The sequence below is a fragment of the Gymnoscopelus braueri genome (genome assembly GCF_963280865.1).
Source record: "Gymnoscopelus braueri genome assembly, chromosome: 19".
Lineage (NCBI taxonomy): Eukaryota > Metazoa > Chordata > Actinopteri > Myctophiformes > Myctophidae > Gymnoscopelus > Gymnoscopelus braueri.
This window is the reverse complement of record NC_137621.1, coordinates 26429801-26453134: the sequence shown is the minus strand read 5'-3', so window position 1 is coordinate 26453134 and position 23334 is coordinate 26429801. Positions and strand designations below refer to the sequence as shown.

The 23334-nt window shown below is 42.0% G+C and overlaps 1 protein-coding gene across 2 annotated transcripts in view; it reads left to right on the top strand.

Moving 5' to 3' along the window:
- Positions 1-2149: 2149 nt before the first annotated feature.
- The window catches only part of ddhd1a (DDHD domain containing 1a), a 34092-nt gene continuing 12907 nt past the window's right edge, over positions 2150-23334 (top strand). The window contains exons 1-5 of one of the 2 annotated variants that reach the window (XM_080414001.1): positions 2150-3594; positions 5846-6022; positions 13064-13165; positions 17971-18099; positions 18904-19051. In XM_080414001.1, coding sequence (XP_080270127.1) covers positions 2715-3594; positions 5846-6022; positions 13064-13165; positions 17971-18099; positions 18904-19051 — 1436 coding nt within the window. In that variant the 5' untranslated portion in view covers positions 2150-2714. The remainder of the gene's footprint in view (positions 3595-5845; positions 6023-13063; positions 13166-17970; positions 18100-18903; positions 19052-23334) is intronic. The other variant, XM_080414002.1, reaches the window with a different exon arrangement.

The window sequence follows — 23334 nt, the reverse complement described above, 5'->3', positions numbered from 1 at the left end:
TTTCATGTCATATTTTACCTAGTCATTATTCTGGTCAGACATGTTAGAAGTTACTGTAATGGGGCTTAGTCGTACACTGAGATAATTAATTTCAGGATGATCTACAATGGCTATCATGTGGCGACCATGTATATTGGACTATTCATGATGAGCTGGCCTGGAGTGCAGCACATTCACCATACAGCAACTCCTGAAGTATCCCAAGGAATTTGAACTTTCAACAACGATTTCCTGAGTTATATGTTCAGACTGTTCTGTCCCCTACAGAAAGGTTCCCCATTACCCCAAAGTAGCATGGGATTTGAACACTATTATAACTATAGGCTACAATTATAAGGCTGTGAGTGTTATGGGTTGTTAAAGTGTGTTTGGGGGTGACTCAAGTTGTCCCTCCTTAATGGCCATTGTGCAATTGGTTGTTGGTGGCCAGACACAGGAGTATTTGCCTGCAGAGGGGCGGGACGTGTTTAAAGTTTGATTCCCACTCTGCAGTAAATTAGAACACAGCAGGGTAATGTCTGTTTATTCCAAATACAGCTGCAAGGGCCTCTCTCCTACCCACCCTCCCTCCCTCCATCCCCACAGCCCTCATGACAGCCTCAGTATCACCTGGACCAGAAGTACACACACAAATAGAACCACACAAAACACGCATTATGCAAACTGCATGCACTTGCATAAACAAACAGTCCAGCGAACACACGCACAGCACAGGCATATACTACACACACAGGGACAGACAAAACACACTCAGACCAACACAAAGATGCATGCACAAACAAGCACAAGCACACACACACACACACACACACAGGGATGCAAACACTGTGCATTTGAAGACATACATAACAATAGAGATTGTGGAGTAATTGACGCCTTTTGTGTTCTGTGCAGGAATACAAGTTGGTAATTACTTAATCTAATGGTATAGTTACTTTCACTGTCGATTTGTGTTGAACAAAGGATTATTTAAATTGCCAGGTCCCTATTAAATGAAAAATACACAGGACGCATTTTTGTTAATCGTTAAAAGTGCATTATTTCTAGCCTATTATATAGAACATAATGTGCACTAGCAGTCCCAGAAAAAGAAACTATAAAACATATGCTATATAATTGTATAAAACATATAAGACCACGATTACATTCTTTGTAGTTGTTTGTTCCCTGTTTAGTGATGTAGAAGGCTGGGCTACTGCTGCAAAGTTGAAATAAATCGACATTATAAGGATTTTAATATTGGTATTTCTTGAGGCGTAGCAGGCCTATGCTACACTCTGGTGGATGGTCAAGTAAAGCCTGGTTTATACTTTGTCGTATGACGGTATATATAATAATAGCCAATCTACAAGCTCACCGCGCGTAGAATGCATCGCTAAGCGCCAGAGCTTGAAGATCTGCTATTGTAGTCGAGTGAAACTGTCGTACGACGAAGTCTAAACCTGTCCGTCTGCTGAAGCTACGACCCCCATGTCACATTTATAATCAGTGTTTGTCTCCATCTAGCGGCGCAACATGACAAATGCATGTGACGACCGTCCGTGGCTGCGGGGACGCGCCTTTCTTGCGTCATGATGTTCGCGCAGCTTCTACGTGCGCGTTCATAGGGGAATCCAGTGATCTTGTCAGGGTTGCCATGTTCGCTTATTATAAGCTACTTTGGGCTTGTTTTTCTGTTAAGTCGCTTGTAAATATTGGTAGTTGCGGGTTGCGTTTTTTTGGGCTTGTTTCTAAAGTGTAAGTTACTTATTTTGGGCTTGTTTCCTAATGTTGTTTAAACCTGTGGTTCTTAAACATGTTCATCATGTCAAGGACCCCCAAATGAATATGTATTTGTCCAGTCCACCACAGACCCCCCCATCTGAAAGTATTTTGTGCCAGGGACCCCTCAACCCATACAAGATTTGTGTTGTTAAATTGTTTCAAAAATGTCCCAAAATTACCAATATTTTTCAAAGAATATTATTATATATTTTTTTGTTGAAAATAGCAGATCTACGCTGTGAGCTTCTAGATCGGCTATTTTGAAATTGCCGTAGCCCAGTCGCTTCTTTTGGGCTTGTTTTCGTAGACCTGGTTGCTTATTTCTCTCACACAATCTGGCAACACTGGATCTTGCGCGTCAGCTGTCAAATGATGCACACATACACACACATACACATACTTCTGCTATCGTCTCCTCTCCGGCGAGCCGTACAGACACGGAACTAAAGGAATAGAGGTTGCACCAAGAAAATAGCTGAGGAGGAATGGACACTAAAGTCCACGACAGCATGACCTTCTTCATCCAGCTTCAACAACTCGCTCCGTGACCGCTGTGAGGTGTCACTGTCGCCGTGTGGTCACCAGGTGGAGGAGAGCAGCGATACCGACGCACGCACAGCTTTCCTGTTGGCTGGAGGAACGCTAGTAGAGCTTTAGCTAAAAGAGGCTAACCTAGCCGTTAGCAAGAAGAACTATTCTTCAATGAATTGTTGTCACCCACACGTAGCGTCAGTGGCTAACGTGCTAACGTAAGCTATTGCACATGTATGCGTTGCGAGGAGGGGGGAGCGTGTTGTTCTGTCTGGAACTGGTTCTGTGTGTTGATTCGAGCCCTGGCTGGCCAGGCTAGCATGAACGGCTCTCTGACGCTGCGTAGATCAGCAGTAGTACAGTAGCCTCTCAACGACGCCTGGCTCTCAGGTGATAGAACAAGGTCGTAGATCAGATTCATGCTTCAAATAGATATGAGCGGTTTCACAAACCACGATACCTCCGTCATAAGCTCTGACAACAACAGGGGTTCGTCGGTCACTGTCAGCAGCAACAACAACAAGGACTGGGACCTGAGGAACCACGATGGGTTTCTGTTCTGTTACGAAAAGGCCATGGTGGGAGAGACGATGCAGGCGGGGATGCCCTCCGTCCAGTCGGGACTGGACGGGCACCTGCTGCCCTCCTTGCTGCATGGCCGACACGGCACCCCTCCGAACGGGTTGATGCTGGGCTTGGACGAGGCTTACACGTCGGGGTGTCACAGCCGGAGTTCACCCGTGACCTACCTCGACGACACCAGCGGTCCTCTGGACTACAGCCCAGATGATGGGACTAACGCCGGCCCGCTGTTCGAGAGCAGAAAGAGGACGAGGTCCGCTAGTTCGAGACACCGCTATAACGAAGTGGTCACGGAACTCGGTGCTGAGGAAGTGCGGTGGTTTTACAAAGAGGACAAGAAAACGTGGAAGCCATTTGTTGGACACGACTCCCTGAAAATTGAGCTCATGTTTCGTAAATTCTGTGAGCTCAACCCCATCATTGCCAAGCATCCAGGTACCGCAGACTCGGACGCATGTAGTGGAGAGGAAGAGCATGCAAATGGAACTGAGAGCAAAGGGCTTAATGGTTCGGAGAGAACTGAATCGGTGCCTGTGGAGACGAGAACTAGTAGTGGGCATGGTAGTCGTGGTGGGTCCCTGGACTCCTCATCGGCTGTCTCTTCAGAAGAGAGAGACCTTGATGGAATCAAAATCGATGTAGATCGTGTGTGTGTAAGGGGAGGGCTGTACGAGGTGGATGTCAGAGAAAGAGAATGCTATCCTGTTTATTGGAATCGTAAGTATCAAAAAGCTCCTATTGCCAACTGCCAGTTTATGGCAGATGTTGACAGAATGGTTTCTATAATCTCAGAGTCTAATTCCAGCTGTGTACATGTTCTCTCCAATGAGATGGCTCCACAGCATAGCTAGAGATTACAATTCACTCACTCACTCACTCATGAGACTTTAATATATCCATGTACGAATAATGTATGAATTCACTCTATCATCACTGCACTTGATTGTGTCCATAATGTAGGACATGTCATGAATAGCATTTACTGTACCTTTTCACTGATGCTTTATCCAGAGTGGCTTACAATGAGTTTAGGGTACTGTTGTCTTGCTCAGATAACATTTCAACTGGACACATGGCTGTTTCAGGGTTAAGTATGTTATTTAGACAAATGCAACATTTGTCTACCTGCTATCTTTCCTAGTCACATTGTAGTTAGTACTTACTAGTTTTCAACAGCACTCACCCTGTTGGTTGACTATAGTTCATGCCTCACACTCGGATATTGCACTTAGTATGAATGTCTAAATTGTAATAGACTTTTCTGTTATGGGACAGTCAAATAACTACTGGGCCACGTGGTATGCATTTGATGTAGAATACTGCATCTTGGCTAGCACTCCATTGTTCATACAGGTTAGTTGGTTAAAGATGTCTACAGTACATTTATGAATTAGCATTAGGCCTACCTTTCACTGGCCTAGTCATTTGTAAAAGTGGCCCCTCGACGCAGCCTGAGCCTGGGCATTCATTCTATTGAGCTCAGCTGAGGCATGATGCTAACTAATTCATGGAGATTTAGAAGAAAAAGCAGCCACAGTGAAAGAGGCACTGATAGTGGTGTTGGTTGCTATAGAGTGTCTTGGAGATGTCAAACTCCTTAGGGATCCAAGCTAGTGCGACTGAGCTGTTTTTGAAAGTAACACCAAATCACAGATTATTAAACAATTATTTTACTGGATTGGGTTTCTGGTGAAGTAGCTATATAGATGTCAGTTTGAGGTCTTCTCTTTTCAGACTTGACTTGTATTACCACCATAGCAGTAGTGTGTTACAGTTAACAGTAAACACTCACTTATCTAGGCCCTATCTTCTCTGACCAGGCATCATTCGGTGATGTCATACTTTGATAAATTACTGTCTATGTAGCTACATGAAAGGTAGGGTAAGTGATATTTTTTGGTTAAAACATAACAGTTTTTCTTAAAAGGTAAAAGTTCTATATTTTTATGTTAGTCATTGCTATAGAGTGTTTGTTCAGTAACAGGGGTCTCTCTAGCTCTTCAATAAACAGAAAATATATTTTCTGGTGGGTTGCCAATTTTAGCCAATCGGGAGAGAGTATCGATTTATCATCTTCAATTTGATTGTGTTCCAATTTGGACTGCTAATTTTTTTGTGTCATTGTCTCCGCCGAAGGTGGAGAATATGTTTTCGCTTTGTGTGAGCAAACATTGTTAGCCAAGCTAACATTGGGCAAGCTCCACGTGACACGTGTCAATTTGTTGACACCAATGCCTCTGATTGGCTAGAGGGACGCGTGACGAAATAAAATTCTATAAATAGGTGTGTCACTTCAAAAAGCCTCTACTTTTTGAAGTGAGGTAAAACAGGATCAATCAGACTTGATTGGAACAGTACCTTCAGTAAGTCCAAGTCACCCGTCTGTGCGTGTGTGTTTCCCTCTGAGAACACCTAACATTGGTCAAGCAAAGGCGCAGAAGGCCAAAGCTAAGAAAGCATACTCATCTACAATTGTAACGTAGAAGAGGACTAGAGTTGAAATGATCCCACAACAAAGCCGAACTCTTAATACGTGTCAATATGTTGACATCAATGTCTCTGATTGGCTAGAGGGACGCATGACGAAATACAATCCTATAATAAAAAGGTGTGTCACTTCAAAAAGCCGTTTACGTTTTTGAAGCGAGGTAAGACAGGATCAATCAGTCTTGATTGGAACAGTATCTTCTAGTCCAAATCACCCGTCCGTGCGTGTGTGTGTCCTCAATCTTCAAAAAATTTTGGATCTCTTTTTTTCATCCTATCTTTTTTTAAACATCTCAACTATCTCATTAGTTATTGCTATGATAATATAATTGCTATAGTCTGCTGGCGGAGACTTGTGCTCCGAGGAGCACATTTTCTAGTTAATTCTAATTTCATAATTTATCATGCCAATAAGTCCTAAACATTTGCTGTTCATTTTTGCCTGATTGTTCCTCTGGTCTGCCCATTCTCTATTCTACAGAGCAGGACAGTATTCCAGTGATGAGGGGCCAGTGGTTCATCGATGGCACCTGGCTCCCATTGGATGAGGATGAGAGTGACCTCATCGAGCTGGAGCATCTGAGCTGTTTCCGTGGGCAACAAATGCAAGACACCTTCGAGTCTGACGTGGTTGCTAAGACTGTTGATAGCAAAGAAGGTGAGAGAGACAAGGGAGACTGGGTTAGAGCAATAAGGATCATATTAATTATATTTCTTTCTAAAACTAATCAGTTAAATTACCAGACCGTATAGCAGAAAACTACCTGATGTTGCAATTATTTAGTACAGTTCAGCTATAAAATACCTGCTTTTTATATAACCAGAATATGAATAGTTTCACTTTAGTCACACTTGAACCTTGTTACAGTTGTTTGACTTGATTTTAAAGATAGTGGAGGAAGCATTGCAGCGAATGCAGATGCTAATGCTCTTTCATACTGTACAACTGTGCCTTTTATTGCCAATTGATTAACTAATCTCATGGATTATTAGTATTCCAGCCAGGTAGCCTCTCCTTAAATATGCATGTATGCACTGATCATTTTGGAATATCGACGTTAACCCTGAGAGTCGGTATAAGAATGTTCCCTTGCAGATCCATTTTGTACACTCAGTTAAACACTTGACACTCAGGATTCTGCTGTGTGTAAGGCTTTGAGATGCCATGTTGAATTCCATTTAAAAAAAGAAAAGTCATTGTTTTAGAGTCCTTTGTCCACCTGGTTGAGAATGACCAAAAAAACGAAGTTGTGGAAATAAATTGTGACGTATGTGGCAGCACTGCCTCTGGCATTATTGATACATTGTAACAGGAAATTAATGCAGCAAGTATTTGTGTTGTGCGTGTGCACATTTCATTGTGTCAGCCCCACAAAAAAATGGGTGTGGTGGCACTGTAAGTCTTTGTGTAGCAGGGCTGATTCTGGCACAGTGCAGCACGCTGTAGCCCTTAAAATGTAAAAGAAGAAGCAGTCGGCAGTCTTCTGAAAGTAGTTATATTTGCAGCCTCTGGAGAAGGCCCTCTTTAGTGATTAATGTGTCAAGTCTGTGAAAATGAGGCAGATATGTTACTATCACTCTTTATGTCTCTTTGCGCGAGAGACGTACTGTAGAGAGTGGTGTGTTATAAAATGAATACTTTGCCTGCACGATGGCATGGCAAGCGAAAGTAAAAATTGACAAAGTGGAGGTAAATTAGAAGGTGTGCATGTGTACAGGCATATAGTATGTTGAGAAATCCTCTGCCACTTGTTTCTGTGTTTTCAAAGTAGTGCTTGTATGCCAATGTGGACCATATTCCGTTAATGCCCGCAAAGTCCCACATTAGAATAATCCACTTGAATAACTCTCTCTTAAATTAAATAAATAAAACATCATGTTGTTTTTAAATGGGATTTTGTATGTGCCTATACCCTGTGCTCTGGATAATCCTACCGGCAGTCTCCAGTTGACTGCAGTTTACCGGACACACTGGGTAAGCTATAAACTAGTGATAGTCATCTGATATATCATATTGACCGATAGGGACCGAGGGATTATGTTTTCGCTCCTGGGAGTCTGTCTGTCTGTCTGTGAACAGCTAATCTCTGGCACTGTTAGACCGATCATCGTGAAACTTGCAATATAACATGGTTCGCATTTTGGCCTATAACTTGAACCGTAGGTCATACAACCAACACCTGTTTCCCTGGATTCCTTGGATCACCACGCAACAATGTTTTCTTTAAAACACACTTTTTGCTACTTACTAGTCCTACAAAGTTTGTCCAAAGTTCACACTAATCGGTACTTATTATATCTGGAATCACGTGATCAAGATTTCATTCCAATTGGCTATGACTGCCTTCCCGAATTTGCAGGCCAAGTTTATATATTTCATCTTTCTTTTTTTTGGGCAAATTTGGAATGTTTTTGTTTGTTTCAATAGATAATTATGCACATTGTTGATAAAGCTGTTAATTATCTGGTATAATAATAATAAAAAAAAATTTGCAGGCACTACTCTTAATGCCCTTTTTAAATGAAGCCCAGAGCAGAGCAGAGCAGATTAGACCGGCTTCAGTAGGTTGGCCAGTGTCTCCTGCAGTATGGCCCTTCATGTTTATGTACTCACAGCTGCTCTCCCCTGGGGCAGAGACACCTCCCTCACACTGAATCACATGAGCACTGCAGTCAGATGAAGAGGTCAGGTCAGCACCATTTTATTTTTTAAGAGAGCGTGCACACACACACACACACACACACAGATTGCAAAGGCGTGTGGCATGCACATATGCAGACATAAACACTGAGTCACACAGGAAATATGCATGGCCTGCAGAGCATTTGAAATATGATGCAAAGTCATGCCAATGGTCTGTGGGCTGCGTCACATTTTCATAAAAGGCCACCTCCAAATAATCACAACACTTGTCCTTGTTCACGTCTCTCTACACCGTAAAATCCTGAGTGTTAAAGTAAATTTGATGGTGTACAAATGTAACCAAACACTCTCACAGTTACAAATGGATAAATGAATACTGAGGATTTCACTGTGTAGATTTGACCTTGGCCCGCCCGTTCAGTGAGTCAGCATAATGCTCAGGAGCGCCTGCCGATTGTATTAATGCTACAACATTGTTATTCATCTTAAAGGGCAAGACCACTTTGGTAGAGGTTTGGGTTGTGTAGTTACCTTGCCATGATGTAACTCCAAAGGTGGACAAGAAATCAAAAACAATTGCTCCATTGATTAGAAATTGATCATTCTAAATTTGCTCCTCATTGACTTACATTGTACCGTAAAACAGCTCTCAAAGTCACTCTTTAAGCACATAAACGAACACGAACAAAGCTGATTCAGACAGTATAGAACATCACCAAACCCAGTACTGTTTGTTTTTTTAATAAAAATGTTAACTTCCTGCTGATTTTACTATTTGAAGATCCGGATCCGCGAATCCAGTCCGGGTTTTCTTCTTAATAAAAATGGCAAAATCAACAGGAAGTTAACATTTTTATTAAAAAAACAAACAGTACTGGGTTTGGTGATGTTCTATATTGTCTGAATCAACTTTGTTTGCATTTGTTTACATACTAAAAGAGTGACTTTGAGAGCTGTTTTACCGTACAATGTAAGTCAATGAGGAGCATATTTTGAATTATCAATTTCTAATCAATGGAGCAATTATTTTAGATTTCTTGTCCACCTTTGGAGTTACATCATGGCAAGGTAACTACACAACCCAAACCTCTACCAAAGTGGTCTTGCCCTTTAACAGAACTGATGTAATCAAGGCAAATATAAGGCTGAAATCTCAGTACAATTTGTACATAATGTATTTAGTGCATTTTTTCAACTGGTAATTGTACATGAAGCGGGCAGTAGTTCTTGTAGACAGAGTAACATTAGGCAGTGCAGCATGTCTGCCTCAGCACTGTCATGTGAAGACACTTAGTATGACTTAAGACTACCTTGAGCTGCTGTATATCACGTCCATCGACGTCAAATGGGTGATGTATCAAGCCGTTCTTCTGCAATACTGAAGTAACCCTCCCCTCTATCTCTTTCTCTCTGTCTCTCTCTCTCTTCCCCTCTCTCTGGCATTCCCTCCTCTCCCCTCTATATGCCTCAGCAGCCAGTTTAGAGCTTAAAGCTTAATGAGACAGAAGGCATATGGCAGGCATGCTATGCATTATGCGGGCGTAACATCATAATGCAGGAAAGGCTCGGGGGAGACGAGCACTAGGATAGCCTGTCTCCTGATGATCCAAAATAACTTATTTTCTGACTGTTATGGAAGGCATAACGGCACTAAAGACAAATCACTGCCAGTATATTGTACAAAAATGTGTCCTTACGTGAGAAATAACACAAGTTTAAGTATTAGTGATCGTGATTCTAGTAGGTATTTGACCCTCCATGTATGAGCATCAACAATTGTGTTCACAGCAGTTTTGTTCTAATTTGAAATGTTAAGTCATCTGTATAGTTTTGTCTTCACCAGCACTTGGACTTTTACATTTAGACTTGTGATGCTGTCTTCCATGTTCCTCCTCAGAAAATGTCCACCTATATTGGCCACCACTGCTCACCAATCATTGTTATTGTTTGGTTCTTCCTTTGAAGACTCACTGCTACCATTTTAGAGAAACGCCGACCTTGGCCACAGATATTAGTTGAGAAGGTTTCAGTGTTTTTACTGTATTTCAGCCGTTCTCTTTGAGCAGAAGTGGACATTTCCCCTCTTTGTACTTCAGCAATGTTAACTGTTTGTTGGAAGGCCTTTGTTTAGTGACAAACATTCAGTGTGACATTGAACAGTGTTACACGTGTGTGTGTGTGTGTGTGTGTGTGTGTGTGTGTGTGTGTGTGTGTGCGTGTGTGTGCGCGCGCGCGCGCGCACACACGCATGCACACACGCGCAAACTGTCTCTTATTGAGTCACTAAATTAATTTTGGTCTTGGGAAGCCTCTCTAATGGGAAAGTTAGTGAATGTAATTAGTGCACCTGTAATTACAATAATTAAGTAATAAGAACACATTTTAATTGCAGAAGGCTAAAGAATCTCCCTATGGGACATAAGACACTGTGGCTACATCTATATGCATGTGCATTCATGCTTGCATGTGAGACTCTGAATCTATCTTTGTGCACATGAAGCAGCATGAGACTTGCATGTGTAAGAATGGTAACATTTTGCTGCTGAGAGCAGGGTGACCCTGAGGCCTGTGTTGCGTATGGGCAAAGCAGGCGAGCACATTGTCATCTGTCACATTCACATACTGTAGGAGGGCATGCAACACGGCATCAGAGCGGGGAATGGAGTTACCAGGGCTCACCTCCAATCCAGTGGCAGATCTGACAAGGTTATTTATTCTTTCAGTACTGCTAATGCAGTCAAGGCATTACAGTAATATATAACTTCATATTTATCTCACCCAGCACATTTATTGTGGAACCTGGTATCGCTGTTGATAAGAACGATGTTCCACAATCCCTGAGCTATTAAATGTTTGAAAAGCTAGTGGGTAAGATGATGAATGAGATTGAAAACTCGGATTGCTAATGGGAACATCACTCCATTGATCATGGCTCAACTGGCTTAATCTGACTTCAGGACGACCACACCAGTATATAGGTTAAACCAGAAATGGTGCTAGGAATACACTGCAAGCTAGAGGCTTTTACACCGATGAGTGTTCAGTTTCTCTGTTATCCAAATAATGGGACATAGCAAAATCCTCATTGCTAACTTAGAGAATGGATCTATAAGGGTACATTTTTACTCAGAGTTAAATTGGATGTTGGAGATAGTTGATAGCCTGGCTGTCAGGGTTGAGCTTGTTTATGGCCGGGTCCAACAGTGTTGTTCCACCCAGAGGGATCTCATTGATGTTTCCACTGTAGCCTGCACTGCATACTTATTACGTACTAACACTGCACTCAGCATCTCCTTGTCTGCCTCGTACCACTGCTGACATTTGCAAGTCTGATGTCGATGCAATCCCTGCAATCCCTGAGCAAATCAATCGGTCAGATTTTAGCTGTGCTCATCCGGAGTGAGGTTTCTTTTAATTTGATTGTCAAATGCTGATGGTGCCTTCTCAAATGCCAAGCCCCGAGTCTTTGTGTATCATATACTGAGTCAGACTCAGTATATTTTTTCAAAAATGTTTTGAAAAATGTTCATGAAGTCTACAGTTAATAATTAAAATACAAAAGAACAAGGTCAATTATGGCAATGCAAGACATGGTACTCTGTCTGTCTGTGTATCAATCTTTTTAATCTTATCTGTCTTAATAACCTACTCGGTTATACAGTAAGTACGGTAACTATGTGAAACGACTTAGAGTTTGTGTGAATGTTTGAAGTGTGTGACATCTGCCTGTATTTAGATATTTCCCCCTAAATTAATTAAACTGCAAAAATGTACTTCTGAAAAATGTCAGTATTGCAAATCCGCGCAGGATCTTCTGTAGCCTAATTTGTCATATATATCATTTCCAAGTAAGGATTTTGAAACCTATTACCAGCATACCATAGTTAATTAACAGACTGGACTGTTTATCGTCTCTGCCAGGCCGGTCATCCGAAGGCCGGAGACTTTGTTTTCGCCACCGTCCGTCGGTTCGTCCGTGCGTGTGTGTGTGTCCGTCTGTAAGCAGCTAATCTCCAGGACTGATTGGCATGAAACTTTGCACGCTCAATCCCAGTAGGCCAAGGAAGAACCTCTGCCCCAAATATTTGAAATCGGCGACATGGTGGCACTATAACGGGCCCGTTATTAACGTTTTGGCCTATAACTTTTGAACCGTAGGTTCAGGTTTTACAATCACGCTTCCCCTGGATTCCTCGGATTGGACACAACTCCCCATATATGCCCCGGCCATTTGTGCCAGACTACATGTTCCACCATTTCTTCAAACCATTCTATTTGCTACTACTCCTGACTTCCACAATTTGCTTGCCCTGGGTAGGCATCCTGGCCTGGTGGAGACCAGCACTCTGAGGAGCGCACTTTTCTAATTTGTACTCATGATACAACAAAGAAATTAATTTGCTTAAATGGTCGCTAGATTTAAGAATTTTCTACACAACATACTATTGAGTTTGATAGTTTTAGATTTTTTTGGTCTTGAAATTGTCACCAGTGTGTGTACTCTTTGATAGCTTTACTGCATTTTCAAGTGGTTCTTTGTTTACAGTGACTGACTCATTCCTGGAAGCTTGTTTATCTATTCATAAATTGAAATGTTGAAAATTTAATAAGCCTTTTTTTGTTATTGCCTAAAGTATTATCACATACCCTGTAAAGTATTTATACATTTACCTAATGTTCCACAAATTTAAGGCAGTAGAATCAGGAAATGTAATAAGTATAATCCAGATGCTACCTCAGTCATCATCTGCATATTTCATCACTGGCATATTTCAAGTAGCGTTGTATTTTGGGAGTCTTACGTCATCTTCATCTTAATGCTAGAGTAAAGTTAAGGCCTTGTCTTAACATTATATGTAATAACATCCTGTTATAAATATCTATAGCCACCACCTTTTGTCCGTGTTGCTGGAAGCTCTCGGTGTCCAAGACTGTGTGAGTTACCTGATAGCAGCGCTACTTGATCGATGGCTCTGTCCAAAGTGATGACTATGGTAGCCTCTGTGACTGACACCACAGCCATTCCCATTATACTCACTGTCTGTTGGTTGTTAGTTCTCTCCCACCTGCCCCCTTTCTACCTCCCCTTTCTGTTCAAATGGAGTGGATATCAGACGAGTGCTAGAACTACATGTCACAAGCGCAAACGCTGTCAAGGTACTGTAAAACGCCAACCATTTTTTTTCTTTTGCTATTGTACTGCAGTATATTAGATCTGCAAGCACACACCCTTTTCTCCCTGTAGCTATTAGCTCTGCGTGAAACTAGACCTTCTTTCCTCCTGTGGCTCATATCTATGAGCACAACCCATTTAGAAGTAGACCTGGGCCCAGTGAGGGATGGTTCTGTTGGATCTGGATTTAGACCACTACCCCATACCTCCAATAGTATCGCCAAACTGGGCCTTTTTTGCTAGAAATACTCCCTCTGTGCTGTGGTTTACTGTTGCTGCTATTACTGCAACCAGTACTTTTTTGAAAAAAACATCACGCCTTTCCTTGACAACATGTCTCTTCAAGGACATGTATGGTGAGGGGAAGTCGATCACTTCTAAGCCCTTAAACACACCTCAAATAAATGGATCTGAGCTAAATAATCTGGTTCTCGAAAAAGCCTCCCTATTTTACCCCTCTTATTCTCTCCAATCCTCCCTCCCCCTGCCTTCTTTGTCTGTCCATTCTTCCCTTGTTTCGCAGTTTGACCGTGTCTTTTAATGAACCGCTATCAACAGCTCCTTCTCTGTGAGCAGTGAACAAAGCTCTCTGTTGAGAGGCAAACGGAGGCGGTGAGCAAAACAGAGAAGCCTTTTGTGGCCCCTGTTGCACCCTGACATGTTGCGCTGTGTAGAATCGGCATCTTTGAGGTCTAGCAACTGTCCCAGTTCTGGGTGCGTTAGACCTAATCAAAATGGCCTGAGCGTAGTGGTCACAGAGGTCCATTGACCTAGCATCAACAGCAGACTCCTGCACAGGCATGTACGATACAAATTTTGGGGGGATTCTCATGAATTGTACACACTCTTCTTTAAAATTGCAACTCTAAAAGGGTTTTTAGGTGCCACTTATGACAGAGTTATGTGGAAACCATAACAGGCAAAGCACCTGGATCAGGTACCCTTTGATAGGTCTTTTTGTGGGGAAAACTCAAAACCACAAGAAGTCCCAGCAGTAGCCATAACAATAGCCTGTTTCAGCTCAGCGCATTTGTAAATAATGTGTAACGTCATAGAGATAGATCGAGAACCCTGTCCCCTTCCCTCCTCAGCCTTGTTCTGTCTCCCCTATTCCACTTCCCCATTGGTTTCTGCCAACTCCTCACATCTCATATCCCTTTCCACTCTCAAAACTGTAGTTCCTCCTCTTTGTTCCTCCCTTTCTCTCTGTCAGACTATTTCTCTCTCTCCGAGTCTCCTCATAACTCCCCTTCCTGTACGTATGCCCCTCTGTTGTTCTCAGGCTGGGGCAGAGTGTTTGAGAGCTGCCTGCGTAAACCTCTTAACATTTAGCATTTTGACCGCCAGATCGAATCACACATTACTTTTGATCCATTTCCCTCCTGCCCACTCTTCCCTTCCTCCCACAGCTCTCCACTGCTTCCTTGCACTGTAAAACGGGAAGTGTTTTTGTACTGTACAGCCCCCTTAGCATCACTCCATCTTATTGGCTACATGTTCCACCCGCCTATTTAATTTAACTTGCATTCATTATTCATATGCTTGGCCAACTGGAGAAGCTTCAAGGACACCCCCCCCAACATACACATAGCTTAAAGATATTAGAGGTTTCAAAGACGACCTGTTTTACAGTGGACTCAATGGGCATAGCTCATCAGTCTGAAGTGGCTTTGTTTGTCTTTTCATGATCATCCATTTTCCTCATATGGCAATAAAGTGGACAGGTGTCACTGTCATCATCATGGTGTTGTATGACTGCTGTCCTGTCCCGTCCCATGTCTTCATGTGTATGCAATATGTGCATGAAGGAGGGTAGGTGAGGAAAGGAGGCCACTTTAATACTGATTGAGACTCATCCCAAACTGAGTGGTGAGAGGTGCTTTTCTTCTCCTCAGAACCCACCCCCCCCCCCTGCTGCTACTTGCATAGAGTAGTACCAATGTGTGCTGTGTGGTGGTAGATGATGATGTTATAAGCATGTGACTAATCTTGTTCTCAACCGGTTTCCCGGTTGAGGACCTGCAGAGATAAATGAGAAATGTGTGACATGTGAGGAATCTTTCCCCTCAGGTTTCTTTCTCCAGTGTAATGACATCGTCATGTTTTCTGTATTTTCTCGGACCAGATGTAGCATTTTGATCCAAAATCATTCCAAATGTGTACATCCCCAGCATTCAATCCCCTGCTAATGTGAATCCAGAGTGACACAGTGCCTTTTCTCAGAGCTGTTCTGTTTAGTTAATATAAATGTGGAAACGAAAGAGGAAGATTAGCTTAAGAGGACATTGCAAACTCAAACCCCTGCTCATGCTTGCCTGGCAAAAAAAAAGCTATTTATTAACAGGGATATCTGCACACGCTGTTGCATTTAGATGTAATCTTGACATGATCAAAGGAAATGAGGTCAGTGGAAGGATGCACATCTGTATCATTTAACACTATATGATCAAAAGTGGACACCCTTTCTAATTGGTGTTTCTCACCCATGCTGGCAGCATAAAGTCTGTTGCATGTCAGATCCTACTGAGGAACAACCCCACCGGTTAATGTCTGGATAACTTCCAGGTTACAATGCATGTGCGAAAGGCAATTAATTATTCCCCTTTATTCCAGTGATTGGAAATCGGCTCAAGATCATTAAAGTCGGACACTTGATTTTGGGTGTTTGAGCCTGGATTGCCTTTGGAGTTCCAATTCATACCAAACCAATACCATTTCTGTAGGCGGGAGCGTGGCACAGGGGGATTGTCATTCTGTAACTGGAAACACTGCAAACTGTTGCCACAAAATAAGATTTCCATTCACAGGAACAAAGGGTACTAATTAGAAACACTAATTGGAAGGGGTGTCCACTGACTCATAATTTATATTAAGCGACTTTGTGGTCTGAGAGGTGTAAACTATGTGTAGGTGACATAGTTTTGTTTGGTCACAATTGATTTCATACAGTAATTCACATGCACAAAATAGAAAAAAATCTTCATTTTACATGTTATTTTTTTCTTTCTACAATATGTTGGTTCCCAAATATTTCCCAAAGTTTCAAGCTAACACAAAGATCATTGGAGGAACACTCTCCCCCCGAGTTCCTCACCCTGCTTTGTAGGCTTTTCATGTAATCCCCTGATTGGTTCAGAGCAGTACAAGGAACCATGACTCTGCATGGGAACAATGTCAAAGGCTCCTGGTCACCTATTGTACTGTACTGCGAGGGACAGTGAGGACAAGCTACTGGGACAAGAGATCCTCTCAAGTCAACCACTTTCATTTATTGTGTTTTTGTTTTGAAATAGTGTCTCCTCTCCAGCCATACCTCTGCTCTTATTTGCCCTTGTTGCCGAGTCCCATCAGGAAAGATACGTTTTTAACAAGTTCAATGTGGTACTACATCTCAAAGTACAGCGCTAGTGCCATGCACTAGGGCTGCAACTATTGATTATCTTATTAGCGATTATTTTTATTGTTTAATCGAATAATCTTGAAACTTTTTTTTATAATTACAAAAAATAGAATGTATATATATCAATAAATCAACGCCAACACATTTGTATACATCGATTTGACTAAATCTATTTGATTAATTGACAAAATCCATTAATGTGATTAACCACTTAAGTCCTATATCATATCGCGCAAAAATAATGAGCCAACAATGTCGTTACGCATTGTGAGCTTTTTTCTGTATTTTGGATTTTTCATTATTACAATCGATTAAATCCTAGTTTGATTAACTGCTGCATCCCCCTATTGGCACTACATATCAAAGTACTATGCCATGTGCCATGGATCTACAAGATGGACAAGCAAGAGCTGAAATATGCTGATGTGATGTTACTGTGTGATGTGTTTTTTTCTGATGATGATGCAGATCAATGCTCCCATCTGTATTTGATCGAGCATCCCCAGACTAGATAGACGTTAAGCTTCCACTATGTTGTATTTGATTCAGAATGATCGTTTATGTATCTCTTATATATCGTTTTTAATGTTGTGTTCCTTCTCTTCCTACTTTCACATCATTTTCAAGGGACGATCACACAGAGACGCGTTGCTAGAAACACTTTTTTTGTGGCAGTTTATAGATGCCCCATAAATGAGTCGCTCCGTTCCTTCCTGTTTTGATGTCGGTATGTAGTAGGAGCGGTGGGACAATGGCTATTGCAGACTAGGCCTGTCACAATTATTACATAATCGCAACTATTTGAGATAATCGCATTTATTCTTTGCATAATTGTTTCCATGTAGAAAATATGTATATCAAAAATAGGTGAAATAAAAGCTCCACATTTTTGCTTGTAGATCGGCTATTTCCACTATTCATGTTTTTTGTTCTCTTTTTAAGTATAAAGTTATTAAATTATGTAAGTTATTTGTGATAACTGCCCTGTGCACCTTTGTTTACAAAGCTTATAAATGCATAATGTTTCTGCAATGTTCAACGACAGAAATCGTTAATCGCAATTATTTGAGAGACAATTACGGTAATCGTCTTATAAAAAATCATAATCGTATCAGCTAGGTAGGAACGGTGGGACGATAGCTATTGCAGACAAAATATTAATATTAGACTCAAGACTCGACTTCTGCGTCAATCCATTTTTTTCACCGTGATTTGATTGATTTCCTCACCCGGCTCCACAGGCACTCCACGCTGTTTTGACTAATGCACTGTTTCGCCGAGGTGTTTTTGAAGTGCCTGCGCCTGTAGTGACGCATCTCGGTGTGATCACTCCTTTACTCCCTCCCTCACCGTTTCCCTGAATTTACCAATCTGTACCCCCCCCCGCAGCTGTCCACAGTCTGAAGTTGAGTCGGACCCATATAGACTGGCACAGTGTGGACGAGGTCTATCTCTACAGTGATGCCACCACTTCCAAAATTGCACGCACGGTCACTCAGAAACTGGGCTTTTCCAAAGGTCAGTCAACTGCAACTATCACTATCCTCGGCAAAGAGCACCCTCCCAGAATAAAATATATGATTTGAGTCTGAGATTAGGTTACCACTGCACTGGCTGTGATCTGGGAACAGCTATGCATTAAGATGATAAATATAGGATGTTTAGATAAGTCATAATGTGTAGTTGTACTTATTTCTGTGCTGCAAACCCACAGTTGGGCGTAAAAACAATTGAATTAAGTGAAAATTAACCCACAAGAACCCACAGCCCATCTGGTATTTTAAGCCTGGCTCAAACAAAACATTTAAAAGACTGCATTTACAATTTCATTTAAATATCAGGTGAATTCATCTTTCTATATATAATGGATTACTCAGTATCTCTCTCCAATCTCCCAAGTGCTGCAGCCTATTTTCGCTCCCCCATAGCTCCCAGATTACAAGGAGAATCTGGCTTTGGTTATCTCAATCTTCCCTGACAAACAAATCTCCTTACTGCCATCCAGACGGTAGCAAATCCCATTGGCTCCCGAAGCTTTGGCATGCAGCACATGACCCTAGCGACAAGAGACTGTGGCCATGCTCTCAGCCCTGTAGGCACAGCAGGGCTGCTACTCAGCCGCACAGCAGGAGGCCTATAGTTGTAGTCTCACCTACTGAACCCTTTGAACCCCTGTCCCCTGTTTTATTTTGATTATTCAAAACAATACTACCTGAAAGTCATCAGTCAATATACAAAAATATGAACATTGATTGTATCATCAAAGACATAGCTATCTTGCAGTACAGGTCTTAAGTTTTCCTTCTCACCATGGTCCCCCAGCCTCCAGCAGTGGAACACGGCTGCATCGAGGCTTCGTGGAGGAGGCCTCCCTGGAGGACAGACCCCCTCAGACGACACACATCGTCTTTGTGGTACACGGCATCGGGCAGAAGATGGACCAAGGTCGCATCATCAAGAACACTGGCATGTGAGTGTCTGAGCTACAGTCCCCCACTTCATTCAACCTTTTTTCACAGTCGCAGCTGACAATACTGTATGTGCTTCTGTTTCAACTTAGTAAGGGTATACATTTGTCCTCCAGCATTGCCAGCAATGTTAAGAAGCCAACTTTCTGTCACCTTTTGATTCTGTTTGTGATCACTTAATTTGTGTTTCGATATAGTGTATAACACAGTACAGGTGTTATCAATAATAGAACTGCATGGCTACACAAATTGATTTGTTCGAGTATTGGAAAAATGCCCACAGGAATGACTGTTAGCTATGTTACAAAAAAACTATTTATTTAGTTAAAAAACATATTTTTCTGACAACATAAACAGAAAGATAATGTTAATGGCAATACCTGTACTATATTTGTTAGAGGGAGGCAGTGGCTCAGGAGGTAGGGTAGCCGTCTGGAAAAAGGAAGGTTTGCAGTTCGATCATTTCGATTTCTGTTGAAATGTCCTTGAGTAAGAAGTTGAGACACTAAGTTGTATTGTCATCCCCAATTCACATGCCCACTTGGGTCTAGTCTTTCCTTTACTCCATCCCCCCCATTAGAGACCAAAGTGAAGATGTAGGCTAAGACGGGCATCTAGTATTCCTTTCTGATCGTACATTACATAGTATAGCATTGCCCTGCCATTTCCCCAGCATGTTGTTTACATCCGGACCACATAACATCTAGGTCAATACAACCACACAAATATCCTTTCTAAGGAATGTAAAGTCACTATAATGTATAGTAATGTACTCTTATTGATAGGTTATACAGGAACACATGATATACTCATGACCTGAGCGCTAAGCTTTTATTTTTCACTCTCAGTCCCTCTGTCTGTCTCTCTATATCTTTTGATCTCTCATGCATTGCACTCTCTCTTCTTTATCTATCTGTGTGTATCTGTGGCTCTGGCTCTCTCCCTCTCTTTCTGACTCAGCACATGCACACAAATCTCAGTACTATCTTGTTGCCACCATCCTGAGCATAAGCAGGAATGTGCCACCATAATGTACCGTATCTGCCCGCCCAAAATGTGTTTTTCTAGTTTCTTCGTCCTACACTGTGTGTCATTGATTAACACTGTTTGTTGGATGTAGTCCTTATGACTGGTTCTACCAATAACTGACTGATAACATTTGTTTCACCAATGGCTATCAGAAGCTATTTATGGAACTTGAGAATTGAGATGTTACTTGACACATAATTACCAGTGCATCAGTACACTGATAATGTTAATTGTGTCCTCCTTTTATACACAATGTGGTTATGTGTTTGAATATTATTAAGTGAGTTTGACCCCCCACCTGCTCCAACCAGCATCTTTCATGACGTCAATCAATTCAAGCATTCCTCCCATGACATTTGCAGATTGCAATCATTCCAACTGCACACCGCTTGCCTTTTGTTCTCCTCCCCTCCCACTCATTCCATCCTTCCGTCCATCCCTCGCTTTCATCTTTTGTCCTCCCCTGGTATCTTTTAAAAAAGGGGTTGATCTTTTTGACAAACTCATTCAATAGGAGGTAATTAACTAATAATAATTCAAATTAAAGTTTATTATGAGGACCTAGGCACCAATGACATGGTGGAGAAAATATAGCCCTACCGTTACAAAATATTGAAACCACATACTACATCTCTTCTATACTGGAAAAATCACTGCTGATTAAACTTATTCATATAGTAATAGTTATTATTTGTATAGTGGGTGTCTTATTCATATTCAGGGGCCATGGTTGTATACTGGAGGCTGTATGTGACTGTTTCCTCAAAAGCACCACTGCCCTGGCCATTGACCACATTGACCGGTGTAGATTATCAATGGTCACTGGACACTGTAGTGTGCATAGTAGTAGTAGCAGCACAGAGTGTACAGGGCAAAGCCTTGTTATTCTGTGTTACAAGGTAAGCAACTTTTCCAGGGGATTAGACCAGCTAAGCAGGGAAAGTATACCAAGTCAGGCCAGCTTTTGACACTAAGCCTCACTCACCGTTCCCTGTGGATTACAGAGAACAGGCCTCCTTCAGTCACAAAAGGAAATATCGTCCAGGGGCTGCCATGTCTAGCACACACCAACCCGCCCGAACCTTTTCCTTTCCTGCTCATTCTTCTGAACTCTCTGACCTATCTAGTATAGTTCCCTCTTAATGTCTCTCACCTATTTTTGTCAGAAGCGCCACTCAAAGCTTCCTCCACTATTCCCCCCCAGGCTCTATCCCTTAAACCTTCTTCTCAACTCACTCCATACATGCATTCTGGTGTTTGTTTACGGTTCGTTTCTTCCGCTTGTTTAGTAATTCAGTGCATGTGACAGACAGAGTTCAGTTTACGTTCCCTGGGTATTTAAAGGGGGAACGAAGGCAGTCCATCATTAGCTACGAATGTGTGAGAACCATCGTAGATCTCTGTGGATATTACCAGTTCTTCTTTCTGTCATAAAGCAAACACCACTCCCTGGATTGACATGAAAAACCAACCCAAACGCCAGAGGAAACGTTCTCTTTGAACGTTTTTAAAATTCCGTGAATAGACACGGAAAAACCCGAAATTCCGTGCATAGCCGCCTCGCATCTCCCCCATTGTGACTAAACCATTTCGGAGGCGCGCAGTCTCAAGGGAATTGTCGCCACGTAAGGGGCCACCGAGCGAGCTAAAGTGAGCGAGTTGCCGTCCCGAACGTTGCGACATTCCCTTGTGCCTACTCAGCGCCGTTTGAGTTATGTACCGATAGGCACAGAATCGTAAATTTTGTTGTGGGGACTGCTCTGCTTCCGGGTTTTTCAGGGTTGCCCACCGTGGGACTCGGGGTTTCTAGGCGACTATGCACGGAATGATGTGCACTGGATCCGTGCAATGTATACTAATTCTCTGGCGATCAGGCTGTGAAAAACACAGTGAACTGTTCTGCAAGTGGTTTCCAGGTCTCATCTCAGTAGAATGTAGTCTTATGTTGTCTAAGAGGGACAACATGGAAGACTCTTGGGTGGAAGACTCTTGGGTGCTGTAAATAAAGCACTGGAAAGCTATACTCCACATCGGAAGCAGCAAGGCTGCACTGCATTGAAATAGATCTGTGCCATGATGCCAAGAAATCATCCTTTCAAGCTGATACTCAAGATACGGACAGGTTATTCTCCACCAGTAGTCTGCACATTCTTCACCTCAACAATAAGAAGTCTTATTCATAAGATGGATAAAATGTGACTTCTGTTCAGTACAAATAAGGTTGGGGTGATTATGTTTCTCTGAAACATGGCATGACGGTTCCATTAACGATGTTGAAATAGAAATGGAAATCTTTACAGTCATTGGGAAAGATTACAACTGTAAAGGAGGCAGTGTTTGTGTTTATGTAACATCAGACATGCATAGGAAGGAGTCTTGTCAAAGCCTGCATTAGCCTGTATCCCAGTTGCAGACCAGTACACTTAAAGGCCAATTTCACTCTCCATTAGCCCCTGTCAACAGCTGCCACTTTTCTCTCCTGCTTGTATAGTTAGTGTATCCTGGAAGCGAAACGCTGCCCTACATGTGTATATATAGGACTAGTTGCAGCATAGCCATCCTAATTTGTGTGGACTGTTTAGAGTAGGATGCTGTATCAATGAGCAGTACAATGGACGTCATCCCTCTCTGCCTGACAGTCATTAGAGAAAGCAAACATACAGTACATTATGCTCTCTAGTTGACCTGTAGCAGGGAGGATTGTAGAGAGACTAGGCACTCAGAACCAGGTGGTCATTATGATGCACTACAGTACTGCCCAGAGAACAACACGGATTCATAAAGCATTACAAATACCCTAGAGATATAGCTATGTTACTGTGAGACAAAACAATGAGCCAGATAGAATAGTAAAACTTGTTTTTCTGAACACGGAAAGCATCAGACGAAGGTCTACCTCCCACATAAAATGTGGGTCCTGCGGTATATTATTGGTTCTTACTTCATCAACCGTATAATTTGCTTGTCTCCTCAAAGGCAATGGAAGGAATTATAAATATTTATAATATATGCTCTAATGTCAAACATCAAAGAATGTAACGTACCCTTAAACTCATTTATTACTCATTATGCATTTGGGATGCATAAATTAGGACCCCTAATTTTCATTAGGTGTCTTAAACAGGGGATCCCGGACCCCTGGGGGTTCCTCAGAATTACTACAGAGGGTCTGCAAAATGTTTTTGTGATTACATTTTACTTGAACCCTTGCATCCCTAGTCATCCCTATTCGCTAAAAATAGCTGATCTACAAGCT